The sequence below is a fragment of the Typopeltis vanoorti genome, chromosome 19 (genome assembly GCF_054136105.1).
Source record: "Typopeltis vanoorti isolate ZY-2024b chromosome 19, IOZ_Tvanoo_1.0, whole genome shotgun sequence".
NCBI lineage: Eukaryota > Metazoa > Arthropoda > Arachnida > Uropygi > Thelyphonidae > Typopeltis > Typopeltis vanoorti.
Window position 1 is genome coordinate 67,600,352 of NC_143567.1, and position 24,042 is coordinate 67,624,393.

The following is a 24,042-nucleotide window of genomic DNA, read 5'->3' on the forward strand; positions in this document are numbered from 1 at the left end:
ATATTAGACATTGTTTACTTATACTACAAACTTAAAACAAAAACAAAAAAAGCAGTATAATTAAAATGCAAGTCAACCTGATCTGTAATAAAAATCATTTGATCTTATTTTATATAATTCAAATGTTTTTTTTTGTACAGTTTTAAATTTAAAAAAAATATCCTCCCTACCATAATGTATATATTTAGCTACAGTTATCTAAGAGCCACTTATCAGTTAAATTATTATGACACTTCTGTAGCATTTGCAAAACCTATGTAATATTTGCTTCTCAGTTTCAAAAACTTTAGTTCAGATTCTAATTTAAAGAACCTTGATAGGGGCTTCTCATTTGAAAGTTAGCTAACCAGTTCTCATATGGACAGGAAGTTTTACCATTCAATGAATTAGGTGTTTTATCTCAACAAAGCATAGCGGCTGGACAGAGCACACATTTAAGAGACATCATGTCTCATGACCTTATACCTTTGTCTCAGCTGAAATTCCATACCTATCTTATAAAGAAAAAAAAGTAAATGATTATATATGGTATACTGGTTGATTATATATGGTTATACTGGTAATGCCTACTCTAGCAAACACTATTATAATGTACTGTTCACATTCAGAACTGTTGTGTGATATGTGTTTATTGATTGGCTAAGTGGATCTCCATTATCCAAGGAGGTTTGGGGATTTGAATCCTATTCTGGCATGGTTTTATGAAAGTTGTTAGATTTCTGAAGAAATCTAGCAGATGCTTACCAATATTATTAGCTTTACAATTTTATCAACACATCCATTAATTTCCTGTTCTAATGGTTAGATCTCCAAAAGGTTCAACTTTTTATGTCACTGAATTCTCTGAATGACTCAAAAAATTTCCTCCACTTCTTTCCTTAGTGAAACCTTCTGTGGGATCATGGACACAAACAGATTATATTGTACAATTCCCCATTTTGCTGTGTCATTGCACTAATTAAAATTGCCTGCCATTTAATATTATCCTCAATATCTTCAAGGACACAAACAGATCTTATTGTACATTTCCCCATTTCGTGGTATGCTCACTGCACTCTATTTAAAATTGCCTACCATTCAAAATTATTTTCATGGTTAGTGTTCAAATACTATAGCTACTTCTTCCTTTCCCTGATCATCTTTTCCATCAACACTTCTTGTACTCCTTGTACTCATGGTGAGTATCTTGAATTTAATTATACTTGACAAGAAATTATATTCTTCTTTAATCCTTTATCCAAGTGTAAACAAACTTTGTTTGCTTACACTTGGATACAGAATACATAAGAATTTCATGACTAAGCTACTTATATCCAATTTCAAAGTTTATTTTTTACTTGGTTAGACTATAATAAATTTAGTTTAATCCTTTATCCAAGTGTGAGCAAACAAATTTTGCACCTGAAAGTATCTTCAAGGCCTGGGGTAAGGTAGTACAACACCAGGCAACTCATTGCAAAGGTGGAGCAAGCTAACATCACTCCTATCTCAGTATCTCCCATAATGCAAAACACATCTCCTTGCGGATATGTCTAGTGTTATGCATTAAGGGAAGGGCCACAACCCAGACTAGTTTTGACCTTTATTGAGGTCTCTTCAGTGGAAGCCAGGCCCAAGTGGAGATACCAGGCAGAAGCATTAGCAAGGTCATCTCTACCTATAGGAGTTGCCAAACGGTGTGCCACCTTTTTATTAAATTCCTTAAATCCATTAATGCATAACATTATACATATCCGCAAGGAGATATGTTTTGCATTATGGAAGATACTGAGATAAGAGTGATGTTAGCTTGCTCCACCTTTGCAACGAGTTGCCTGGTGTTGTACTACCTTACCCCAGTCCTGAAGATACACTTTCAGGTGCAAACTTTGTTTGCTCACACTTGGATAAAGGATTAAACTAAATTTATTATATCCAATTTACATGTTATATATCCAATATTAGATATCCAATGTCGTATTATATTGGTGGGATTATGCTAGAAGAAACTGATAAGGCTAGGGATCTTGGAGTGTTAGTAGATAGGAAGTTGAAGTTCAAGGCCATGTAGTAAAGATTGCAAATACAACTCAAAAGATAATTGTAATGCCTGAAACGAATGTTCACATGTAAAGATATCACTCTGCCTCTTTACAAGGCCTTGATAAGATCTCACTTGGACTATTGTGCACAGGTCTGGTCTCCTGGTTTCAGTTGTGATTCTGTTATATTCTGATATCAGGATCATGGAATATTGATTATGAAGACAGATTGAGAATTTGTAGACTGCAGACACTAGCAAACAGGAGTGATATGAATGAGACTTACAAACTTCTGAAAAAGTCATACAGGATTTCAACTGATGGAATTTTTCAATTTATGGAGGGTGGGGAAAGGACAAGAGGGAATCCTTGGAAACTGAGAATGAATACCACTAAGAAGGGTGGTGAGGGCTAGATTTTTCTCTCATAGGGTGATGCATGATTGGAATGGATTGCCATTGGATGTTGTGAGTACAAGCAGTGTGAATGAATTAAAGAATAAGTATGATAAAGCTGATGCCGTAGTATGTGGCCTCCCTTGATGAGTCCCCACTCCCTGGAGTCTTAATAATAAGTCTCTCTTAATAATAATAATAATATATAGAAGCTGTGACTTCACAACAATTACAGTTTGAATGTGAAGTATAATTTAGAATTTAATTTTGTAACCAAATGTAAAAACTTTTCAGAACCCTCTACAATCCTGCATATTTATACTGAAACAGTGTGAATATGTCATTATCGACAATAACAGTCGATAAGACTTATTTTTTCTTGTCTTCTATCCAAGTGAATTTGTGCACATCTTTATGTTGAATTAGCGATGACTATTTTATGTCCTGAAGAAAAATCTAGCAAGCACCTACTATTACGAGGATTGTTTGAAAAGTCTGGTAAATTTCCAACAGATGGCGACACAATTCATTCATTCATACCAGTGTCGGCACGTATCATCCTTTGCATGACCCCTTGGCAAAATTTTAGCCAAGTGTGACACGTACTTCTTGTTTGGCAAACATTTAAAATGACCATGTTCACATTTTTCATAAAAATGGAGAAAAATGAGTTTCATGCAGTGATAAAACACTTATTTGAATGTGGATGGTCATGCAGATCAAAGCCGAGTTAGATGCAGTTCATGGAGACCCTGCACTAGCATTAAAGACTATTTATTTTTGGATAAATGAGTTTAAAACATGGTTGTAAATCCATCAAAAATGAAGCGCGCTCTAGAAGCCCAACTGAGGTCACTATGAAGAAAATTATTATTATTCGTGACACTTCCATGATTGATAAAAATGAAAAAAAAAAAAGGCTGATAAAATCCATGATATCGTTATGGAAGACCGCCGAGTGAAAGTGCGCGAGATTGCTGAGATTGCAGGCATCTCAAATGAACAGATGTATAATATCCTGCACAAAAAATTGCACATGAAAAAGCTGCGTGTGTACAAGCAATGGGTGCTGTGATTGTTGACTGTCGATCAAAAACGCATGCGAAAAAGAAACTTCAATGCAGTGTTTGGCGATGTTTAATCGCCATTCGCAGGATTTTTTGCGTCGATTCGTGACTGTAAACGAAACTTGGATCCACCACCACCATTACACACCTGAGTCCAAGCAGCAATCAAAACAGTGGACAATGTCTGGTGAAAGAGCACCAAAAAAAGCAAAGACCGTTTTGTCAGTTGGGAAGGTGATGGCCACTGTTTTTTGGGATTCCCAAGGAATTATGACAGTATATTTTGGAAAAGGGTACGACAATAACAGGAGTCTATTATGCATCATTATTGGACCGTTTAAAAGAAGAACTGAAGGGAAAAAAATGGCCAAGATTGGCACACAAAAAAGTGCTCTTTCATCAAGACAATGCACCGTCCCACACATCGGCCATCGCAATGGCAAAATTGCACAAATTGGTTCCACATCCACCGTATTCTCCGGACTTGGCCCTGTGTATCTTTGTATTCTTGTTCCCAAACTTAAAAATTTGGCTCGATGGAAAAAAATTTTCTTTGAACAAGTATGTCATCAAGGCTGTCATCAATGATTATTTTGCACAATTTGACAAATCCTACTTTTTAGATGGGATGAAAAAATTGGAAACTCACTGGAGACTATGTTGAGAAATAAAGGTGATTTTTTTCCAAAAAAATGTGTTTAACTTATTTTTCACCAAACTTTTCAAACAACCCTTGTATTATTATTAGCTTTGCTTTTTCTCTAAATTTTTCTCAAACATTCCCATATGCATTTTCTGTTTCTTTTCTATACTTCTATGCTGGTATGAAATTGTCCGAGTTTAAATTTTTAATTATATAACAATGTTTGAATACTGCAGATTGCAGCTGTGAGAGATGATATTTGTTGATTACATCTGGTCTGCCTGCTGAATGTGAACTGGATTTTTATCCTTTTTTCCCCCCAGTTAATCTATTATAAACTATATGGATAAATCTGTAAATTTATTGAAGACTTCTGCTTAAAATTTAGTGGTACATATTTCAAAGAATTTAAGTCTGACAAGTCCAATTAGTGAAGGCATGATTAAGAAGGTATAGTTTCTTTTATTTGAGATTGTTTTTGACTTCCTGTATTGGTTGAGGATGAATACTAAGGTTTTGTTTCATTTGTGAAGTGATGTTCTTTTCTCTGAAAGAGAGACTACAGAAATTTCATATAAATCTCTGTTAAGGCTTCCATCACACTCAGAAGAAAGAGCATAAGGGAACACTAAGGGAGTTATACTCTGATCTCACTTCTTGTCATGATACAGGCTATATGATTAGGACACTGAAGTGTCCTAATATTTAATTCTGCCTTTCCTATCAGTGTAATGAAATCATAAGTTATCATTGCATCGGCATTTGTAGAGTGAGGACATATTATTATTATACGACACTTTCAGGGAGTCCTAGGACTCATCGAGGGAGTGCACCTACTCTACATCTCTCTGTCATCATCTACACCAGCGCCATTTACTGCTTACCACCACCACTAATATTTTCACAGAAATCACAAACATCCATGCCCATGGTGGGATTCAAACCCACAGCCTTTTGGCTGGAGAGCATATACGCTAATCACTCGGCCAACCAGGCTGGCTTACTGGAAAAAGAAATGTAAATATTTTTTCCAGTATTATTCCACATGAAAGAAATAGATGGAATAGAATAATTTTTATTAATCACTACTAGTTTTGTGAAAATTCTTGTTTCACATTATCAGGAGAAATATGCAAATAATCTAAAATATCAGGTTATAACAGGTAACGTACATAATGACATATTTAAAACAGCATTAACAATGAAAATCATGCATTTCTTATGATGCTTGCTGGTTTGTGGTCTGCTGTGAACTACTGGTAACTGCATGCATGTCATGTCAAAGCAGAGAAGACCAAATCTGATATAAATTTATCCCTAATTTTAAGTTACATTGTTGAGGATGCTTGGTGATTTCAGTCTGATTCCTTGAATGCACTTGAGAAAAAAATTGCAATCTATATGGAGCCTTTTGCCAGGCCTGATGCATTTTCTTTTCTTTTCTACATCCTTGATGTGTTCAAATTGGGGTATTTCACTTGACCTATCTGTCTGTTATACGTATTGCAAACCACAGGTACAGTTGATCTTGTAAATACTTTTTTTTTTTTTCCTCTCAAGAAGTGAATGGGGAGGTTGTGATGGTTTCAGGAGATTAGAGATGTTTAAGGGTAGAAGGCAACCTTGATATTTTGTAATTTAAATATCAAGGTTGATATTTAAATTACAAAATCACAAATTTCTAATTTAAAATTTTTTAAATTAGAAATATGTGATTTTGGTACCTGAACTCAGGTCTGAGTTCAGGTGCCAGTTCTGAGTCGGCTCTTAGTTATCAGCTGAAACAGTCAGATAGACCATATGGGGCACTAAGGCATTCCACTAGAAAGCTTCAATGCTGGTCAGTGCTCAACCATTCCATTACTGGACAGTTTGGCCAAGTCTCAGAACTTTTCTCCATCTCAGTCCTCAAGGGCTCATGAGTCCTCAGTCCTCATGAGTATTTGCTACCATCACCAAGCTCTGCACCAACTGCGACTCCAGGTGGGCTTATGCTCGGCACCTTCCACACAAGGTGCTGCAACCCTTCTACCCACTGCTGCATAAGAGTCAAGCTTATCTGCATTCAAGGAATCAACTGAAAAGACCAAACATCCTCAACAGTGCAACTTAAAACAAGGGATGATTCTACATCAAGTCTGGTTTTCTTTACTTTAACATGACATGCACACAGTTACCAGTAGTTCACAGCAGACCATGAACCAGAAATGTGTGCTTTCCATCGTCAATCCTATTTATTAAATATTTCCTCATGTACATTATCTGTTATTACTTGACCTTCAGTTTATTCACATATTTCTCTTTATGATGAAAAACACGAGAATTTACACAAAATAGAATGTAATTGTATGTACTGTGTAGGGCAATTAATAAAAATTATTCTATCCCACCTGTTTCTTTCAGGTGGAATAATATCAGAAAAAACATTTCTAAAATCATAAACTTTTTAATATAATATTATCTAACCAGTAAATAACTTTAGCCTGAATTTTGCATTTTTTAAATCCTGCAACAAAAATGAAACCTTTGTAGACAAGCTTATACGTTGGTTATACATTACTAAATAACTTAAGGAATTGACAACGTACATAAGAACTGTATAAAATTCAAGCACCGTTTCGTTTCACAAAAAGCTCTCCATATCTATAACCATGCCAGCTACGCTTTGCTACGGGAACAAATTACTGCCACACAGTTTCTCTTAGCTGATGCTAACAAAACTATTCATACACTTGAAGAGCTTTCATGCACTTTAAATCACGAACTTTGGTCAATTTTATATGACGTCTCGTGTACCGCAGCAGACAAAGAATTTGAGAAAATATGGGGTCGACATCTCAGGAAATTCGAAAAATTAAAAAAGAACTCTACCTTCAATCCAAAACTTCCTACCAACACCGTAATCAACCTTTCTTCAGTCACCCTGAAGCACTCAACGCACTTTCACATGGCGACAACTTCACCATTGCTCCCAGAAAAATACCTAGTAAGGATATAATGATCCAGATTGAATGCAGAATCCGCCACCTTCCGAATCAAATCACCAACAGTATAAGACTGGATGTAACTTGTGTTCTCTCTAAAGCAAGACCACCAAAAACCAACATATCCAATAAGGAATATAAAGCTCTGCAGGAAATGAGGAATAATAAAGAAATAGTTATCACCAAAGCAGATAAGGAAAATGCAACTGTAGTACTTAACCAAACGGACTGCACAGGTAAGCTTAATGCTCTTCTATTAGATCGGGCTACTTACCTTCCTATCGAATACAACCAACTCACAACAAATCAGAAAACTTCACAAGCTCCTTAAGAAGGTGACTTCTTGGCCTGTAGTAGTTACTAACAGATTAAAATCCTCACAACAATATGGAGTGTTGAAGACACTGTACAACAAGGCAAAACTAATCTGTTCAAACGACAAGGCCCTAAACACTGAACTAAATCACATCCTCAACACTTTCTCAGCCAATGGCTACCCCCCCCCCCCCAAAAAATCCAAAAAATATTGATACCCCCCCTTCACAACAAGATTACTCTAAATCCATCACCATTCCCTACATCCGAGGCACCTCGGAAAAAATTACCAAAATCTTAAAAAAACATGATTTGACCTCCTGTTATAGACCATACAGAAAATTGGCATCCTAATCCGCTCCACTAAAGACCAACCACTTCCCTTAGACCTACCTGGTATATACCAGTCGCAACTGTAAACTGTCTTACTTTGGCCAAACAGGCAGGACAGCGAATGTCAGAATTTCGGAACACAAGGACTACATCCGGTTTTCACAAGTACAGCCACTCTGGTCTTACAGACCATGCTCTGGATACACACACCACAGAATACGGTGGGAGAAAGCTATAATAATATGCCGTAGCAAGTTCAAATTCGAAAGACTATTCATGGAATCGGCCTCAACCCTAAGAAACTCTCCAAACCTCAACAAGTTTGGCTGCATGAGACTGCCCCAAATTTGGGAGGCTTACATCAGCAGACCAGCCCAACAGCCAAGAATACCTACTTAGCACGCTAGGGGGCACCATCAGGACTTATAGGAGAACAATAGCTTCCTCACTTCATTCTCAGTTACTGTGTTGTAGTGCCTACGTGCACGTGCCTTTTTTGTAAGTAAGTTCCTTTAAAGATAGCAATATGACATTGCTGAAATATCGAAAATATTTATTAACCTTTAATTTATATTCTTATGTACATTGTCAATTCCTTAAGTTAATTATGAAATAAAAATGAAATAAAAATAAAAATGAAACCTATCTTGATTTAATATGAACTATTTAAAAGAACATTTTGGGTTATGGAAATGCAAGTTATAACAATACAAAAACTCACCTTATTATTATGAGTTATACTATTCCTATGATCTACTGAATTTGGCTGACACTGTTGCTGCTGTTGTTGTTGTTGCTGCTGCTGCTGTTGTTGTTGCTGCTGAGTTAATTTCTTGTTCTGTGTTGCTACACCTTTGCTTCCACCTTTCTTTTTGCCTTTTCCTCTTTTTCCTTTTTTGTTTCTCTGTTTTTCCCATATTTTGGGTTTACGTGAATGAGGAGAATTTTCATGTTGTTGTTGATTGTGTGAAATCTGAAAATTTATAAGAAAACAATTAAAATATCACATTAGCTACTTGACAATTCAATGTACAGTTTTGCTTTAAGCTGATTACAGATATTAATTTCATTTACAACTATAACATTTGTAGAACTTATAATGTTCAGTTATAATAAATTGTTTTTAGCACTCATGAATTTCTAAAAATAATTCATTATAATTGATTAAGCTACTTTTGTCATTGGTTAATTTATACGTAATTAAAAATAGGTATATCCTGACATGTTTCAGGAATATTTTGATCTTTCCGAGACAGACAGATAGACAAGGAGAAATCCAATGCAAAATACTATGCACTGGGGGATACCAAATGCATTAGATTTGTCTAATTTGCAATAATTTGAATGGTTAGCAGCATATATATATATATGCCACTGCTAATGCGATCTACAGATTTATCATACAAATATCCACCTATTCTAGTATAAAAGAGTCAAAATAAAATTTATTCAGCTACAAAAATGGCTTAATATCAGAAATTAGATTGTAAGTAATTTCAAAAGAGTGGTACATGTCTTCAGAATTCCTTAAAATTAATAACAAATTTAGAATCACCAGTGTGTACCTTCAAGGGAGTTCAGAATACTATTATTATTTTATTATTATTACGGGTATCTCCATGGAGTCAGTAGACTCATCGCGGGAGACCCAAACTAGCAAAACAATATCTGTCATATCTCTTCTTGAATTCATTTACAGACGAAGAGCTCACAACTAAGTTAGGCAATGAATTCCACTCATTCACCACCCTCCAGGCAAAAAACCTTGTTCTGACACCTTTGTTAACCACACTCTTCTTTAATTTCCAGAGATGACCGCTTGTTCTTCCATCACTATCAACACAGCTGAAACATTTCCCCTGCATCAATCCTATAAAAACCTTTTAGTAATTTGAATGTTTCTATCATATCCCCTCTTCTTCGCCTATCAACCAATCTCTGCAATCCACAAGCTCTCAATCTATCAATGTAGGGAGCATTTTTTATATCACTCACCAACTTGGTCACTCTTCTCTGAACCCTCTCCACAGCCTCCTCATCTCCAAGGAATCCAGGTGACCAGACCTGAGCACAGTAATCCAAATGTGGAAGTATCAATGCTTTATAAAGGGGAATAATAACCTCTTTATCTCTGGATGTCAGTGTGTTCCTCAACAACCAAGTAATCCTATGTGCAATCTTGGACACCTTAGCAATGTGTCCTCTGAACTTCATCTCCCTATCTACCAATACCCCTAAGTCCCTAGCCTCATCAATCTCTTGGAGTACCTTTCCATCGATGTAGTACACAGCTGGTAATCTTTTAATCCCAAAATGCATGACTTTACACTTTTCCACATTGAACTGACATCCATTTTCTTTTGCCCATTTTACCAGCTTATTTAAATCCTCCTGCAAACTTTCAACATCAGCTTGATTTTTTATTGCACTACACAACTTTTCATCAACAGCAAACAACTGAATATCTCCCTTTAAGCCGTTTCCTATATCATTTATATACAAATTAAACAACATTGGCCCAAGCACAGAGCCCTGAGGCACACCACTGGTCACCTGCCTCATTCTGGACTCGGCTCCTCCATACACCACCTTATGGTATCTCTCCCTGAGCCATTCTCCTATCCATATCACCAATTTAATATCCATTCCCATCTGCTCCAATTTGCGTAACAGTGTTCTATGGGGTATCCTGTCAAAAGCCTTAGCAAAATCCAGAAGTACCACTGTGTAGCCAGTTCCTTTGTCCAACTCAGATGTTATTCTATTATGAATAGTTAATCATAATATTATAATAAATTATAATAAAGCATGAAACATTTATATAATTAAGATTAATCTGACAGAACTCTACTGTCAAATCTTATATTCTGACAACCAAGGCAGTTCTGACTGCATCAATCCAACTACATCTTCTTGCTCTGGGTCATTTTCTGGCTATCTTGGCATTAGACACCTGCTTTGCTAAACTTTCATTTTCCATTCTATTTATCAAATGAGATTAGCTCTGCTCACTCATTCCTGAATGTTAACATTAGGTTTCTTCTTAATATCTTCATGTTTGATGTCAATGATGTCATCTGTTTGCTTTCCTAATTTTTCCCAGAACTCTCAAATCTGTGGTCAGTGTGGTTTACCCCCCCCCCCAAACCAAACTCTAAGATTCACAAGTTAAAATTGGTTTAAAAACTGTCCTCTACAGTGGTGTTTAGTGTTTTGGCTATTTTAGTTTTAAAAAATAAGATAAATAAAATGATTGAATAGCATAATGTTATATATTAAAAAGGGGAGAGGGAGGAAGGATGACACTACCAAACCTAGGTAGGGTTGTGGATACACAGTCATTCCAATTTCAGTTTGGGCAAGATAAAGTGCTTCAGCACTATCTTTAAATAACCACTCAAACCTAAATCAGACTGACTGAAAAAGAATTAGACCAGAGGATATTGTGGTCAGCGTCCACCCCATGCTATGCAAGGCCCTATTCTCCTCAATACAACTGCAGCCTTCCTTGTGGGTATTCTACATGGATGACGTATTCACCATCTGTTTAGACTCAGAAGCATCTCTGACTTTTTCTTTTTTAAAAAACAAAAATCAACAGCTTATATCAATGCATTACATTCACCACAAAAAAGAAAAAGATAGAAAATTATGCTTCTTGGACATACTCCTTTCCTATACCTCATCTGGACAACTTACCAGATCTATTCACCATAAACTTATCTTGACAGGTCACTATGTACAACAAGATTGAGCCTATCATCCATCTCAAAAATAGCATAATAAAATCTTTATTCAACAGTGTATGTATGTTATCTGCTCCAAAAAGGATCTCCAAAAAGAACTAAGCACCATCCATTACATCATACTACAGACTGCTTTTACCTCAAAAAAGTCTAAATGTATCCTGAATACTTATTCGTAATAATCCTGAACCCGTAGTGCGAGTCCCTATCCCATACATCGCTGGCATCTCCGAGACAATTGCAAAGATCCTGAAGAGATACAGTTTAGTCCCAGCATTCTTTCCTATGAACAAAATCTTCTCCTGGTTGCCCTCCTCTCTACCTTCCTGGTGTTTACCAGATTCAATGCAATTGCCTCTGATTGTACTTTCGACAAACAGGACATTCAGTCAAAAGATCACAAGAACACCAGTATTATATCAATAACAATAAACCTAAAAAATTTGGCCCTGCATAGCATGAAGTGGACAATGACCACATCCACTGGTCCAATACTATCTTTTGCATCAGTACCAGTTTAAGTTCATGCAGTTATTTAAGCACTTCTACACCACCTAAACTTAAATTGGGTCTATCTACCAAGATCTGGGAGCATTTGCACAAATAGCAAGAAATGTTATGCGTGCCCATTTTGTTAAAGATATAACACTGTCATTCAAATCACTTTATTTATCTAATTTTTGTTATTTTATTGTATGTCAAAGTTAATTATCTTAATTTTAGCTTTAACCTGAATTGCAATCTCATTTTATTTTATAACCACCCTTATGGTAGCACTCTGGCACATGGCTCATTTTTGTAAGTAGGATTAATGCTCATTGTTTTAGCTTCATTTTGTGATTACAGTAATGATGGTCCATTAGTTTCTGGCCAAAATATTTGCATTAATGAAATGAATATTCTTTATTCTTATGACAAGGTGTGTCTAATAATCTAATTTATTTTTATTCCAAATAAATTTATTCAACTGGCTCCCCATCATACCAGCCTTGATTATTCTATAGTGTCTATTATATTCATATTTAATTTATTTAATTTGCCATCTGAACTAACATTGCTGCAATTTTTAGTTCTGATTTAGTTCAATTTAAACTAAACAGTTGGAATATTTTACTTTTCTTATTTGTTCTCCACTGAGAATGCAGCTGAAGTTTTCCACGTTCCTGCATATTTTATACATTTTGTCTTTTTATTGCTGATTTTCATGCATATTTATTATAGCAATAATCAATTATTAGAGAAATTTTGCTTTGTACCAGATTTATTTAGAAGTATAATAGCCTCTGATATCAGGTTTAACTGCTTTCCTTCCTTCAAAAACCCCGGCACCTCTGTATGAGACAGGCTAACTCACTTTCAGCTGAAATGTATGATCAAGGTTCTTCATATCCTAGATGGAATACAAACCATTCTTTCCAACCAAAGGGCTTGTCTACACTGACTGAACTATGGAGATCATTCCTGTAATTCTCACATTGTTTGATTTACCTATTTATAGAATTGGAATAGACCAGAATTATACAGTGCAGCCACTGTAAAATTCTATATCTTCATATTTGAGTATTTCTGACTGATAATCTATTTCAGCTGTCTCCCCTTTCAGGTTTCTGGTACCTCAAGTACTGATGTACTCTGCATTTCTTATAAATAATTTCAATTCCCATTCTATCACTTCTTGTTTCATTTAGCAATGTTTCTGAATGCTTACTTAAGACATCTAGAATAGCTTTACCTTCATTTTCCATTTATCATCTGATTCCTTTTACAGTACTCTCTTCCATATCTGTCTTTTCAATAAACTCCAGAACATTTTTGGCTTCCTGAAATTTATCTTCTATATTCTTATCAGTTGAGTGGCTTTTACAGATAAATTGTCAATTCAAATATACAAACAATATTGAAACAGGAACTGAAACTGAAAACAAGAACCAAACCTTGGATTCTCAGTGGCAATGTCTGAAAAAAAAAAAAAAAACACTGATTGATTCATCTAGGGAGGCATGTGTTGTAGTTGTCTGCAAGAATAGGAAAATAAGAACGCCATGGTAGACACAAGAAGTTAAAGAAGCAGTCCAGGAAAAGAAGAAAGCATACCAAAGTCCCTAGCAAATAAGTTGGCAGATAATCTAAAAGAATACAGAGACAAATGTAAGAGCTATGCTATGTGTAAAAGTAGCTAAACAGAAATTTATGCAAGATAAATATCAGGAAGGTGGCAAAGCACTCTTGAGATTATGGAAATAAAAACTAACAAATGGAGGAAAGAGTACTGTAAAAGAAATCAAAGATGAAAAAGTTGACATGAAAACCTGAAAATAAAGATATCCTACATGTCTGGAGTAATTACTCTGAAGGACTTACATGAAACAAGCACCGACAGAAGAATAGTAGAAAATTTTCACAACAATTGCAAATAGGAGTACATATTAATACTTGAAGCATAAAAAGCCATCAAAAACTTGAAATGTGGAAAGGAAACAAGTAGATGATATTATACCAGAAATGCTCAAATATGGAGGTATAAAGATTGTGCATCTGCATTAATTAGATTGTCATTTGAATTTCGGATGACTAGAGTAGAACTCTCATAGTTCCCATCTATTTAAAAAAAAAAAAAAAAAAAAGGCATAAAGAATTACAAGAATTACAGAAGAATTTCTTTACCAAGTATTCCAAGTAAGATTTATGCAAGCATACTTGAAATGAGGTTATGAAAAATTGTGAAAGAAAAACACTTGGAGAAGAACAAGTTGATTCAGGCTAAATAGAGGTTGTCAAGATAAAGATGAGAAATTGCAGGAATATGACAAGGATCTGTATTTAAGTTTTGTAAATCAGGAAAATGCATATGGCAAGGCCCCAGGGAAAAACTTTTCAAAACACTAGAATCATATGGAGTAAATGGAACATTATACAGAGCAATACAGTCTATATTTAAGTTGTAAGTCAGCAATTAGAATTGAAGGGAATGCAGGAAGGCAGTATGTAAAATCAGGTGTAAGACAAGGATGCATTATCTCCACTCTTATTCATAATCTATATGGATCGTTTTATGAAAGAAAATGGCATTAAAACTGATATCAGAATTAGCTAATTGCTTTATGCTGATGATGAACTCCTTTAAACACATCCAGTGTAAGTCTCCAGGATTATCTAAATTGAATAACAACTGAAACAAATTTGGCATGAAAACCAGCAATAAAAAGACCAAAACTATGAAAATAGCCAGGAACATAGAAAACTTCAGCTACATTCTGAGCTTACAGAACAATTAAAATATTTCTACTATTTAGTCATTAGACACAGTTTATAGTGAATATGGCAAATTAAATTTGGAAATAGACAACAGAATGAGATAAAGTGTGGGCCTGTAGAATAAATTTATGTTCAATAAGAGAGAAATTAGCCAAAACACTAAGCTAGCAGTATACAAGACAGTGTTGAAACCAATTTTAAGTTATGGATCTGAGAGTTGGGTTAGAAATAAAGCACTTGAGCAGAGATTAGAGACCACAGATATGAAAGTTCTGAGAAAGATTAGGATCAAAGGCAGAATCATATTAAAAATGAAGACATTAAAAAAGATAAAAATACTGACATTGTTTGCATTCAAGAATGTGTGTGTGCAGAGCAAATCTAAGGTGGTGTGGTCACTTAAACAGAATGGGCAAAGAAAGGTTAGCAAACAGGTGTTTGATACCAAAATGGCAGAAAGACACCCAGAGGAAGACTAAGGTCTAAGTGGATTGATTCAATCAGAAGGAAATCCTTAGAAGCAAAAATGTTAGATATGACAATACTGGAATGCTGACAAGTAATAATCTAATTCGAGGAAAACTGCTGATTGGAGATTATCAATAATTTAGACTTATTCATATAGCTGTTGAAATTTTTTTTCACTTGGTTATACTACAAATTACAGATGCCAAGAAGTTATATTCTTGGTTTCATCCTTTACCCAAGTGTAAGTAAACAAAGTCTGTGCGTGATGTCACGTCATGACTGGACTACTTGTATAGAGTGGTTAATGACTTCACATCAATTGCCTTAGTATCCCATAATGCAATGCACATCCTCACAGACATGTATAATGCTATCAATTATGGGAAGGGCTACTACCCTCAGACCAGTTTCGATGTTTATTAAAGTCTCATTAGTGGGAGCCAGACCCAGAAGTGATACCAAAGTTGAAGAAAGAGACACTGAAGTGAGATCTTATCACTAATAATACTATCCAGAGTATTTTAGTAATAAGGTGTGCACCTTTAGATTACTTGTATATGGAAATATGACTTCTGCATTATTTCAACCTTGGTATCACTTCTGGGTCTGGCTCCCGCTGATGAGACCTCAATAAAGGTTAAAACCAGTATGGACAGTGGCCCTTCCCATAATGCACAGCAATATATTATGCTAAACAGGATTTCACGTCTCCAATTTAAATGAGTTGTTGGTAATGACATTACACACGAGTAACTATGGGTAAAAAGGGACACTGATATGTATGGCACGAATGCAAGCAGTATCAGGAATAAGGGTGAAGAGGTTTTTTTTTGATATTGGTAAGCTCAACTTGGCCAAAAATTACAGGCATCTGTGAGATCTGGATGATTGAAAATGATATAGTTACAAGGATAGAATGTAAAGGGTATTGCATTTTCAGGGAGGAGAAAGAACAGGATAGGAAGTAGTATACTGCTGATAAATGCAAAATTACAACCAACAAAATTAGAAGTTAAAGAGGATATTAGGTCTGAGGGAGATAGTTCATTTGAAACTGTCTGGTGTGAGATAAAAGCAAATAGGACAAAATATGTTCTTGGATGCTGCTATAAACCAGGGGATCCACAGGAAGATGTAGATGCCATGTATCAGACAAATCAGCACAATGAGTGTAGGCCAGAAAGGGGAACATAGCAAGATGGAAGTAGGATTTATACAGTTGCTTAGGGAGAGGGGACAAGGGGTTTGAGGGTACTGGATCTGATAATAGCATCAGAAGATGTATCAATAACAAGGTAGACACTCTGCCTCCAGAGGAGAATGACCACGTGGTCTTGTTCTGGGAAGTTGCCCAACACATGGAGTTCTCTCTCAGGAAGGGGTTTATGTTTAACTACAAGGCTGGTGATTATGAGAGACTCAGGAGTTACCTTGGAACAGTGCCATGGCTTGAAAAGGAAAAGGAGGATAAACCAAGTTGGAATTTGGCAGATGAGTAGGGATACAAAGCAAGAGCTGCAAAAAAAGAAAACATTGCGGAGGAAATATAAAGAAAAAAGTGATCAGCATACTCATGAGCAGTACAAAGTGCAAACAAGAAGGGTGATAGTTATCAACAGCTAAGGAAGGGCAAATCAGACTATGAGAGAGAATTAGCCAAACAGGCCAAAGTAAACCCAAGAGTTTTTTCATTATGTATCAAGTAAGATGAAAGATGACCATGGTAGAATGATTTTAAACAATGCTCATGGTAGGAAAGTGACAACCAAAAGAAACAGTTGAATTGCTGAGTGATCATTTTGCAAAGGTGTATCATCCAGGTGGTGATTTTACAGTTGCTGATGTAAGAAGTTTTTTCCCACTTGGTTAGACTATAATAAATTTAGTTTAATCCTTTATCCAAGTGTAAGCAAACAAAGTTTGCACCTGAAGTATCTTCAGGACTGAGGCAACTCGTGGTAAAGGTGGACCAAGCTTTCATCACTACTTGTCTTAGTATCTCCCATAATGCAAAGCACATCTCCTTGCAGACATGTATAATGCTATGCACTAAGGGAAGGGCCACTACCCAGACCAGTTTCGACCTTTATTGAGGTCTCATCAGTGGCAGCCAGAACCCAGAGGTGGTGATACTAATGGAAACAATGGAGAAGTCATATTTACTTGTACGAGTTCCCAAAAGGTGTCTCACCTTATCTAAATTTATTACAGAGATGCATATCAACATTGAGGTAGATGAACAGGAGGCATTCAGCATATTAAAAAATATGAATGTGAACAGATCAGTGGGACTGGATGGCATATCAGCCTGTGTACTGTGAATAAGAAAGAGAATTGGCACTGACTCTGATGAAGTTGTTCAATCTAAGTCACAAGGTTCCAAGGGAGTGGAAAGAGGGTAAGATAGGACCATTGCATAAAGGTGGCTCCAAGACAGAGGTAGCTAACTACAGACCAATTAATATATTGGGAGTGGTTGTTAAAGCAGTGGAAAAGTTAGTGAAAGGTAAAATACAACAGTGAGTGAATACTCTAAAGTGGGCAGCATGGCTTTGTAAAGGGTAGGTCCTGTCTTAGTAACTTATTCACATTTTATAATAAAGTGACAGCAGAATTGGATAAAGGTAATGGATACACAATGATATCAGTTGACTTCAAGTCATTTAACAAAATTCATCTTCTTTTCAGCCATTTTCTGTCCACTGCTGGAAGAAGGCATCCTCTAGTTCTTTCCACCTTTCTCTGTTCTTGGCAATGGTTGACCAATTTTTCCCAAAAAAATTTGTCAATTCATTACTCCATCTTCTTTTAGGACATCCTCAGCCTTGTTTCCCTTCTTTTGGAATCCAATTCTTCAGTATGGTTGTCCATCACTCATCTCTTCTGGATATGTGTCCGGTCCATTTCAGTCGCTTATGGTGAAGAATGATAGTGATGTGAGTCTGGCTTTTTATCCAGGTGTTTCGCTTATCTTTTAATGTGATGCCTAGCATCAACCTCTCCATGTTTCTTTGAGTTGTTAATTTATTTGCCAGTGCTTTTGTTAGCAACCAAGTTTCACAACCATATGAGATGACTAGAAAAGGAAGACATTTAACACTGTTAAATGTCTTCCTTTTTAAACAGAGTGGGACATCATTGTTTTGAAAAATGCTTTTCAATTTTCTGAATGCACTCCAGGCAAGTTGAACTCTCCTATTTATTTCCTTTTGGAGTCCACAGTTTAGATCAGTGGGTTCTTAACCTGGGGTGTGTGTGCATCCCTGGGGGGGGAGGGGGGAAGTTTCTAAATTTTGATTCAGATTCGATGGACGACATCTATTTAATATGATCTTATTGAAATACAAGCCAATGCACATATTTAAATGGAATTTGAAAAACTGGACTTAGAACAATTCTGGTGTACACAGTTAAACCTTATCCACAGCTGGCAAAAGCAGCATTGCAGACACTTTTACCATTTGCCACCACCTACCTGTGTGAAATGGGATTTTCATCACTTTTGCACATAAAAACAAAAGCCAGAAATCGCTTAAATGCAAGTGATGACTTATGTGTGGCTCTTTCAAAAAAGAAGCCTCGCTTCAAAAGTATTATTATGAATAAACAACAACAACATAGCCATTAAAAAATTGAGTTATTGTTTTGTATGTATATGTAAATGTATGTGTTCATTTTTCAATAATTAAATTATCTTGCAATAGATGTAATTTCCTAAACAAAGAAATAGAAACACATTTTTCAAGGGGGTGCCAGAACTTATTTTTAGATTCAAGGGGGTGCCGATCACTAAAAAGGTTAAGACCCACTGGTTTAGATTAATGAGATGCCCAAGTATGCATATGAAGAGACTCTTTCCAAGAAATTGTTTTCTATTATTATGTTTTTTGGTGTTACAAAATGATTAAGCATAATTTTAGTTTTTTCTCTATTTATTTTTAGACCGACTTTTCTGCTTTCATGATATGGGTCTTCTATCATTATATTAAAATCTTCTGGAATGTTTGCAAAAATTATGATATCATCTGCATATCTTAGGGGTGTTAAACTTCTGTTATTAATTTTTAAACCAAGGCTTGTCCAACTTATATTATTAAATATTTCTTGAAAGAACTACTGTAAAGATTTTGGGTGATAGAGAGTCTCCTTGTCGGACACCTTTTTCAATTGATATTTTATTGCTACTCATGTGAAGTTTGGATTATTGCTCGTGCAGTGTAGTATATTTCCTGAGGAGGTCCATATATTCTCCAGGAACTCTCTGATTCTGGAATGCTTTCATTATTGCATTAGTTTTCATGGAATCAAATGCTTTTTCATAATTATGAAAAAGCATTTCAGACTTCATTGATTATAATCAATGAAGGCTAAACGGAGAGGCAATTGGTTTTCTTCTGCTTTTTCTATTATTTGTTTTATTGCATGAATATAATTAATTGTGTTAAAGTCATTACGGAATCCTGCTTGTTCTACTGGTTGATTTAGTCTAGAAGAGGGGTTAACCCGTATGTTATTACTTTTGTGAGAATTTTGTACAGATTAGAGAGAATACTAATTGGCCTATAGTTCTTTACTTTGTCCTCGCATTTTTCCAGTTTTCTGGTATCTTCACTTCTTCTAGGCATAGATTTAGAAGTTTGTGACATGGTGAATTATATTGTTTCCTCCCCATTTAATCAATTCTATGTGAATTAGGTCTTCATCAGGATATTTTTCATTTGTTTTAATGCTTGTTTTATTTCATCTGAAGTGAATGGGGGGACGGGTGAATTCCATATGTGATGGAGAAGAGTTATTTATATTTGATTTATCTATTGAAGGATCACTAGAGTTCTTTATAAAATTCTTCTAACCTGCTTAGGATTTGTTCTTGGTTCCTTACTGTAGTTCCATTCTTATCTTTTATTGCAGTTATTTGACTTTTGCCAACTGATAAATGTTTTCTAAGCATTTTCATATTTTTATTGTTTTCAATTGTTTCTTTTATTTTTTTTAGTGTTATAATATCTTATTTCATTTCTTATCTTTTTCCTTATTGTTTTACATAGTTCTGCATATTCTATTTTAGAAATTAAGTTGTTGTCTTCTTTCATATTTCGTCTTTTTTAGTAGTTGTAAGGTTTCCTCTAAAAGTTTATGGTCTTTTTGTTGCTTTTGAATTCATTGGCTGCTGAGATTATTACTTCCGTTAGGTTTTTGCTTATTTTATTTATGTCTTCTTCAAATATATTTATTAAGTCTAGTTTTTGATTGAGTTTTTCTTTGTAATCCTTCTTCTTGTTTTCGATAGGTTTTAAGTCAAAACTTCTTGATTTTTTGTTGTTTAGCCATTTTATTCTTTTCAATTTGGGGTTTATTTTAATTTTGGCTCTCACCAGTCGGTGGTCACTTCCTGTTTTTACTTAATTTAGTACTGAGCTATCTTGAACTATTTTTATTATTATTACACAGTATATAATCTATTTTGTTTTTTTTATTTTCCGTTTGGACTTCTCCATGTCCATTTTTTTGGATGTTTATTTTCCCACTTGGTTAGACTATAATAAATTTAGTTTAATCCTTTATACAAGTGTAAGCAAACAAAGTTTGCACCTGAAGTATCTTCAGGACTGAGGCAACTCTTGGTAAAGGTGGACCAAGCTGTCCTGAAGATACTTCAGGTTTGCTTACACTTGGATAAAGGATTAAACTAAATTTATCATGTCCATTTTCTTTTGAGGGCTTTCTTAAAAAATATATTCATAATATAAAACTTGTTACTGATAGAGAATTCTGCAAGAGCCATTCCTGAGTTGCAGCTTGTACCATATATGTATGGTCCTATTGTGTCTATTTGGTGAATTGGATGAGCTACTTTGGCATTAAAATCGGCCATTATACTATAATAAAGTTTTGATTGCTATTTCCTTTTTTTTTGTCTGGAGTGTACTGCAGTGAGTCATAAAATGCTTCTATTTCTTCATCAGTGTGGGATGAGGTGGACATATATTTGGATGATCCTGATTTTAAGTTTGGAGTTCATTTTAAGTGAAATTTCTATTATTCTTTCTTCTGTATAATTAAATTCTTCTATAAGGTGTCCTTTAGTTTCCCATAATAGTATAAGTAGTATAAGGATGAACATTTAATAAAACTTTTAGTTTTAGTAAATGTTCATTCTGCCTGCGAACTTCACTTAAACCTATGATGTCCCATTTAATGTTTTAGTTCTTGCTGTAAGAACGGTAAGGTTTTCCTCTTCTTTAAGTGTTCGACAATTAAATATTCTTACATAGAGGAAAAGAGGATTGTATTGATTGCTGTTATATTTATGAATTCTATGGGCTATTCCAGTATTGCTTATTATTTGGGAAAGCTTCCCCACTGCATCATGCTCTGGTCTCCATAAATGGTTTCAATCAGAGTAGTCATATAGTTGGGAAAATTTAGTCACATCCAGTGTTTATCCATTCTGGCCATGGGCTTTACAGCCTTTCTTTCTTCTTCTTCTTCTTGGCATTGTAGTGGAGGGATTGTGGCCTAATCTCCCACGCTGGGAGATTAGGCCACAATCACATAACATCTTGGGAGATGCATTTTATAGTTCTCTGCCAGCTCTATGTTCAGTATCAACTTTGCCATGGTTCATTATGACACCATGTTTCCTGAGAGGTCCACATGGAGGCATGATACTAAGACTTGACAGAATACTGCATGGAAAAATTATTACAAAAACTGGAGAGGATGGGAATGGATACGAGGCTAGTAGTATGGATTGGGGGGGGGGGGAACTGACGGACACCACTGAGTAGTATATTGTGGAGTGGAGTCTAGGAGAGCGATCGTGACTAGTAGAGTTCCTCAGAGTTTGGTACTAGGCAACTACTCTTTAATTTTCATATCGGTGACATAGGGAAAGATTTAAGAGGGGATATTTAGTTGTTTGCTGATGATGTAAAACTGGGGAGAACAATAGTTCATAAAGATGATGTACATACCCTGCAGGATGATTTAAATAAATTGGCATTGTGGGCAAAGGATAATGACTGTCAATTTTATGTTGCAAAATGTAAGGTTATGCACCTTAGGTTGAAAAGGATGCATATGGTGTATCATATTGATAGTATTGGTTTGCAGGATACTGATGAGGCTAGGGACTTGGGGATAATGGTGGACAAAGAGTTAAATTTCAGAGGCATACTGTAAAAGTTGGCAAGTTGAAAAACATGCTAACAAGTAAAGATAAGGAAGTTATTATCCCTCTTTATAAGGCTATGATTCGGCCACATTTCGACTACTGCACCCAGATTTCGTCACCTGGTTTCTTGGGGACCAGGAAGTGGTCAAAAGGATTCAGAGATGAGTGACCAAGATGGTGACAGGTCTGTGGAATACTCCCTGCAAGGATAGGTTCAAGGTTTTGTGGGTTACAAAGTTTAGTTGATAGGTGTAAAAGGGAAGACATGATAAAATCTTTTAAGATATTAAAGGGATTTTATAAAATTGATAAAAGCGAAATTTTTCAATATATGAAAAATAGACAGAGAACTAGGGCCCATCCATGGAAGCTGTGTAAGAGTGTGGTTAGTAGGGGGTGTGCAGGCCAGATTTTTTGTGGGGAGAGTGGCAAGTGAGTGGAAAGGATTACCAGAACTAGTTGTGAATTTCCTGATGGTGAATGGATTCAAGGAGATGTATGATAGGATTTGTGTGTATGATGGTTATTTTGGTCTCCCAGATAAGTCTCCAAGACTCCATTCCATGGAGATGCTGTAAATAATAATAATAATTATTATACATGTCCGTAAGGATACGTGCATTGGATTGCATTACGGGATATTAAGGCAACTGATGTGAAGTCTTTAGCCTCTATATACAAGTAACCCAGTCAAGGACCAAATTTTCCTTTTTTGTCAGCTGCTTTCTCTATAACAAGATGAAAAGCTCCTCTATTTCTTTCTTAGTAGAATGAGCCTATGGGCACAAATAAATCTCATTGTCCAATTCTACATTTTGATGCATGTGCCCATCAGTGCCTACCATTCAAAGAAGATATTATCCTTGAAAAGTACCGAATACTATAGCTACTTCTTCCTTTCTCTGATAATTATTACTGGATATAGCTTGTTAATTAGAAGAATATCACCAATTTGTACCTTCTTTGTTTTAGTAACACCAATTATGTCATGGTACTTGTTCTAATTCTTCCCAGTTCATTCCTGATAATTCTTATGATGGTGGCTATTCTGATGTTGAGTTGCAGTTTGTTATGGTAGCTGACCTCACTGTTAGTACTGGTTTCTGATAAAAACAACAGAAACCTTGTTCAATCAGGAGATGTTCCCGCTAGCATGACATCTAATCTCATTATATCATCGTCTTTTGGTTTCAGCCAAGTTTAGAAACAGTTCAGCTATTTAATTACAATTTTTAATAAAGATGACATTATTAAATATGGAAATAGATAATAGAATAAAGCATTGTTAATATTGTGGGTGGAGCCAGTTGAATAAATTTATGCAGAATAAGAGAAAAATTAGCAAAAAAAAAAACCAGCATACAAGACGTGTCCAAATCAATTTTAACTTATGTATCTTAGAGCTGGGTTAATAAAACAGTTGATCAAAGAGTAGAGACCACTAATGGGTCTTAAAAAAACTTAGAGTGAACAAATGGCATCAATTGAAGGGTTACATAAAAAATGAAAATAAGAACCAAACTTTGGAGATGCAGTGGCAAACCCTAAAGAAAACTTTGATTCAGTCAGAGAGGTTTGTGATGAAGTTGTCTGCAGTTATAAAAAATTCAGAACTACATGGTGGACTCAGGAAGGTAA

At 35.4% G+C, this 24,042-nt stretch overlaps 1 protein-coding gene across 1 annotated transcript in view; it reads right to left on the minus strand.

Annotated features, from left to right (window-relative positions):
• Positions 1 to 24,042, minus strand: part of Sec63 (translocation protein Sec63) — a 229,121-nt gene that overhangs the window by 38,851 nt on the left and 166,228 nt on the right. Inside the window, exon 15 of the mRNA XM_090408926.1 lies at positions 8,480 to 8,731. Within this exon, the coding sequence (XP_090265052.1) occupies positions 8,480 to 8,731 (252 nt within the window). The remainder of the gene's footprint in view (positions 1 to 8,479; positions 8,732 to 24,042) is intronic.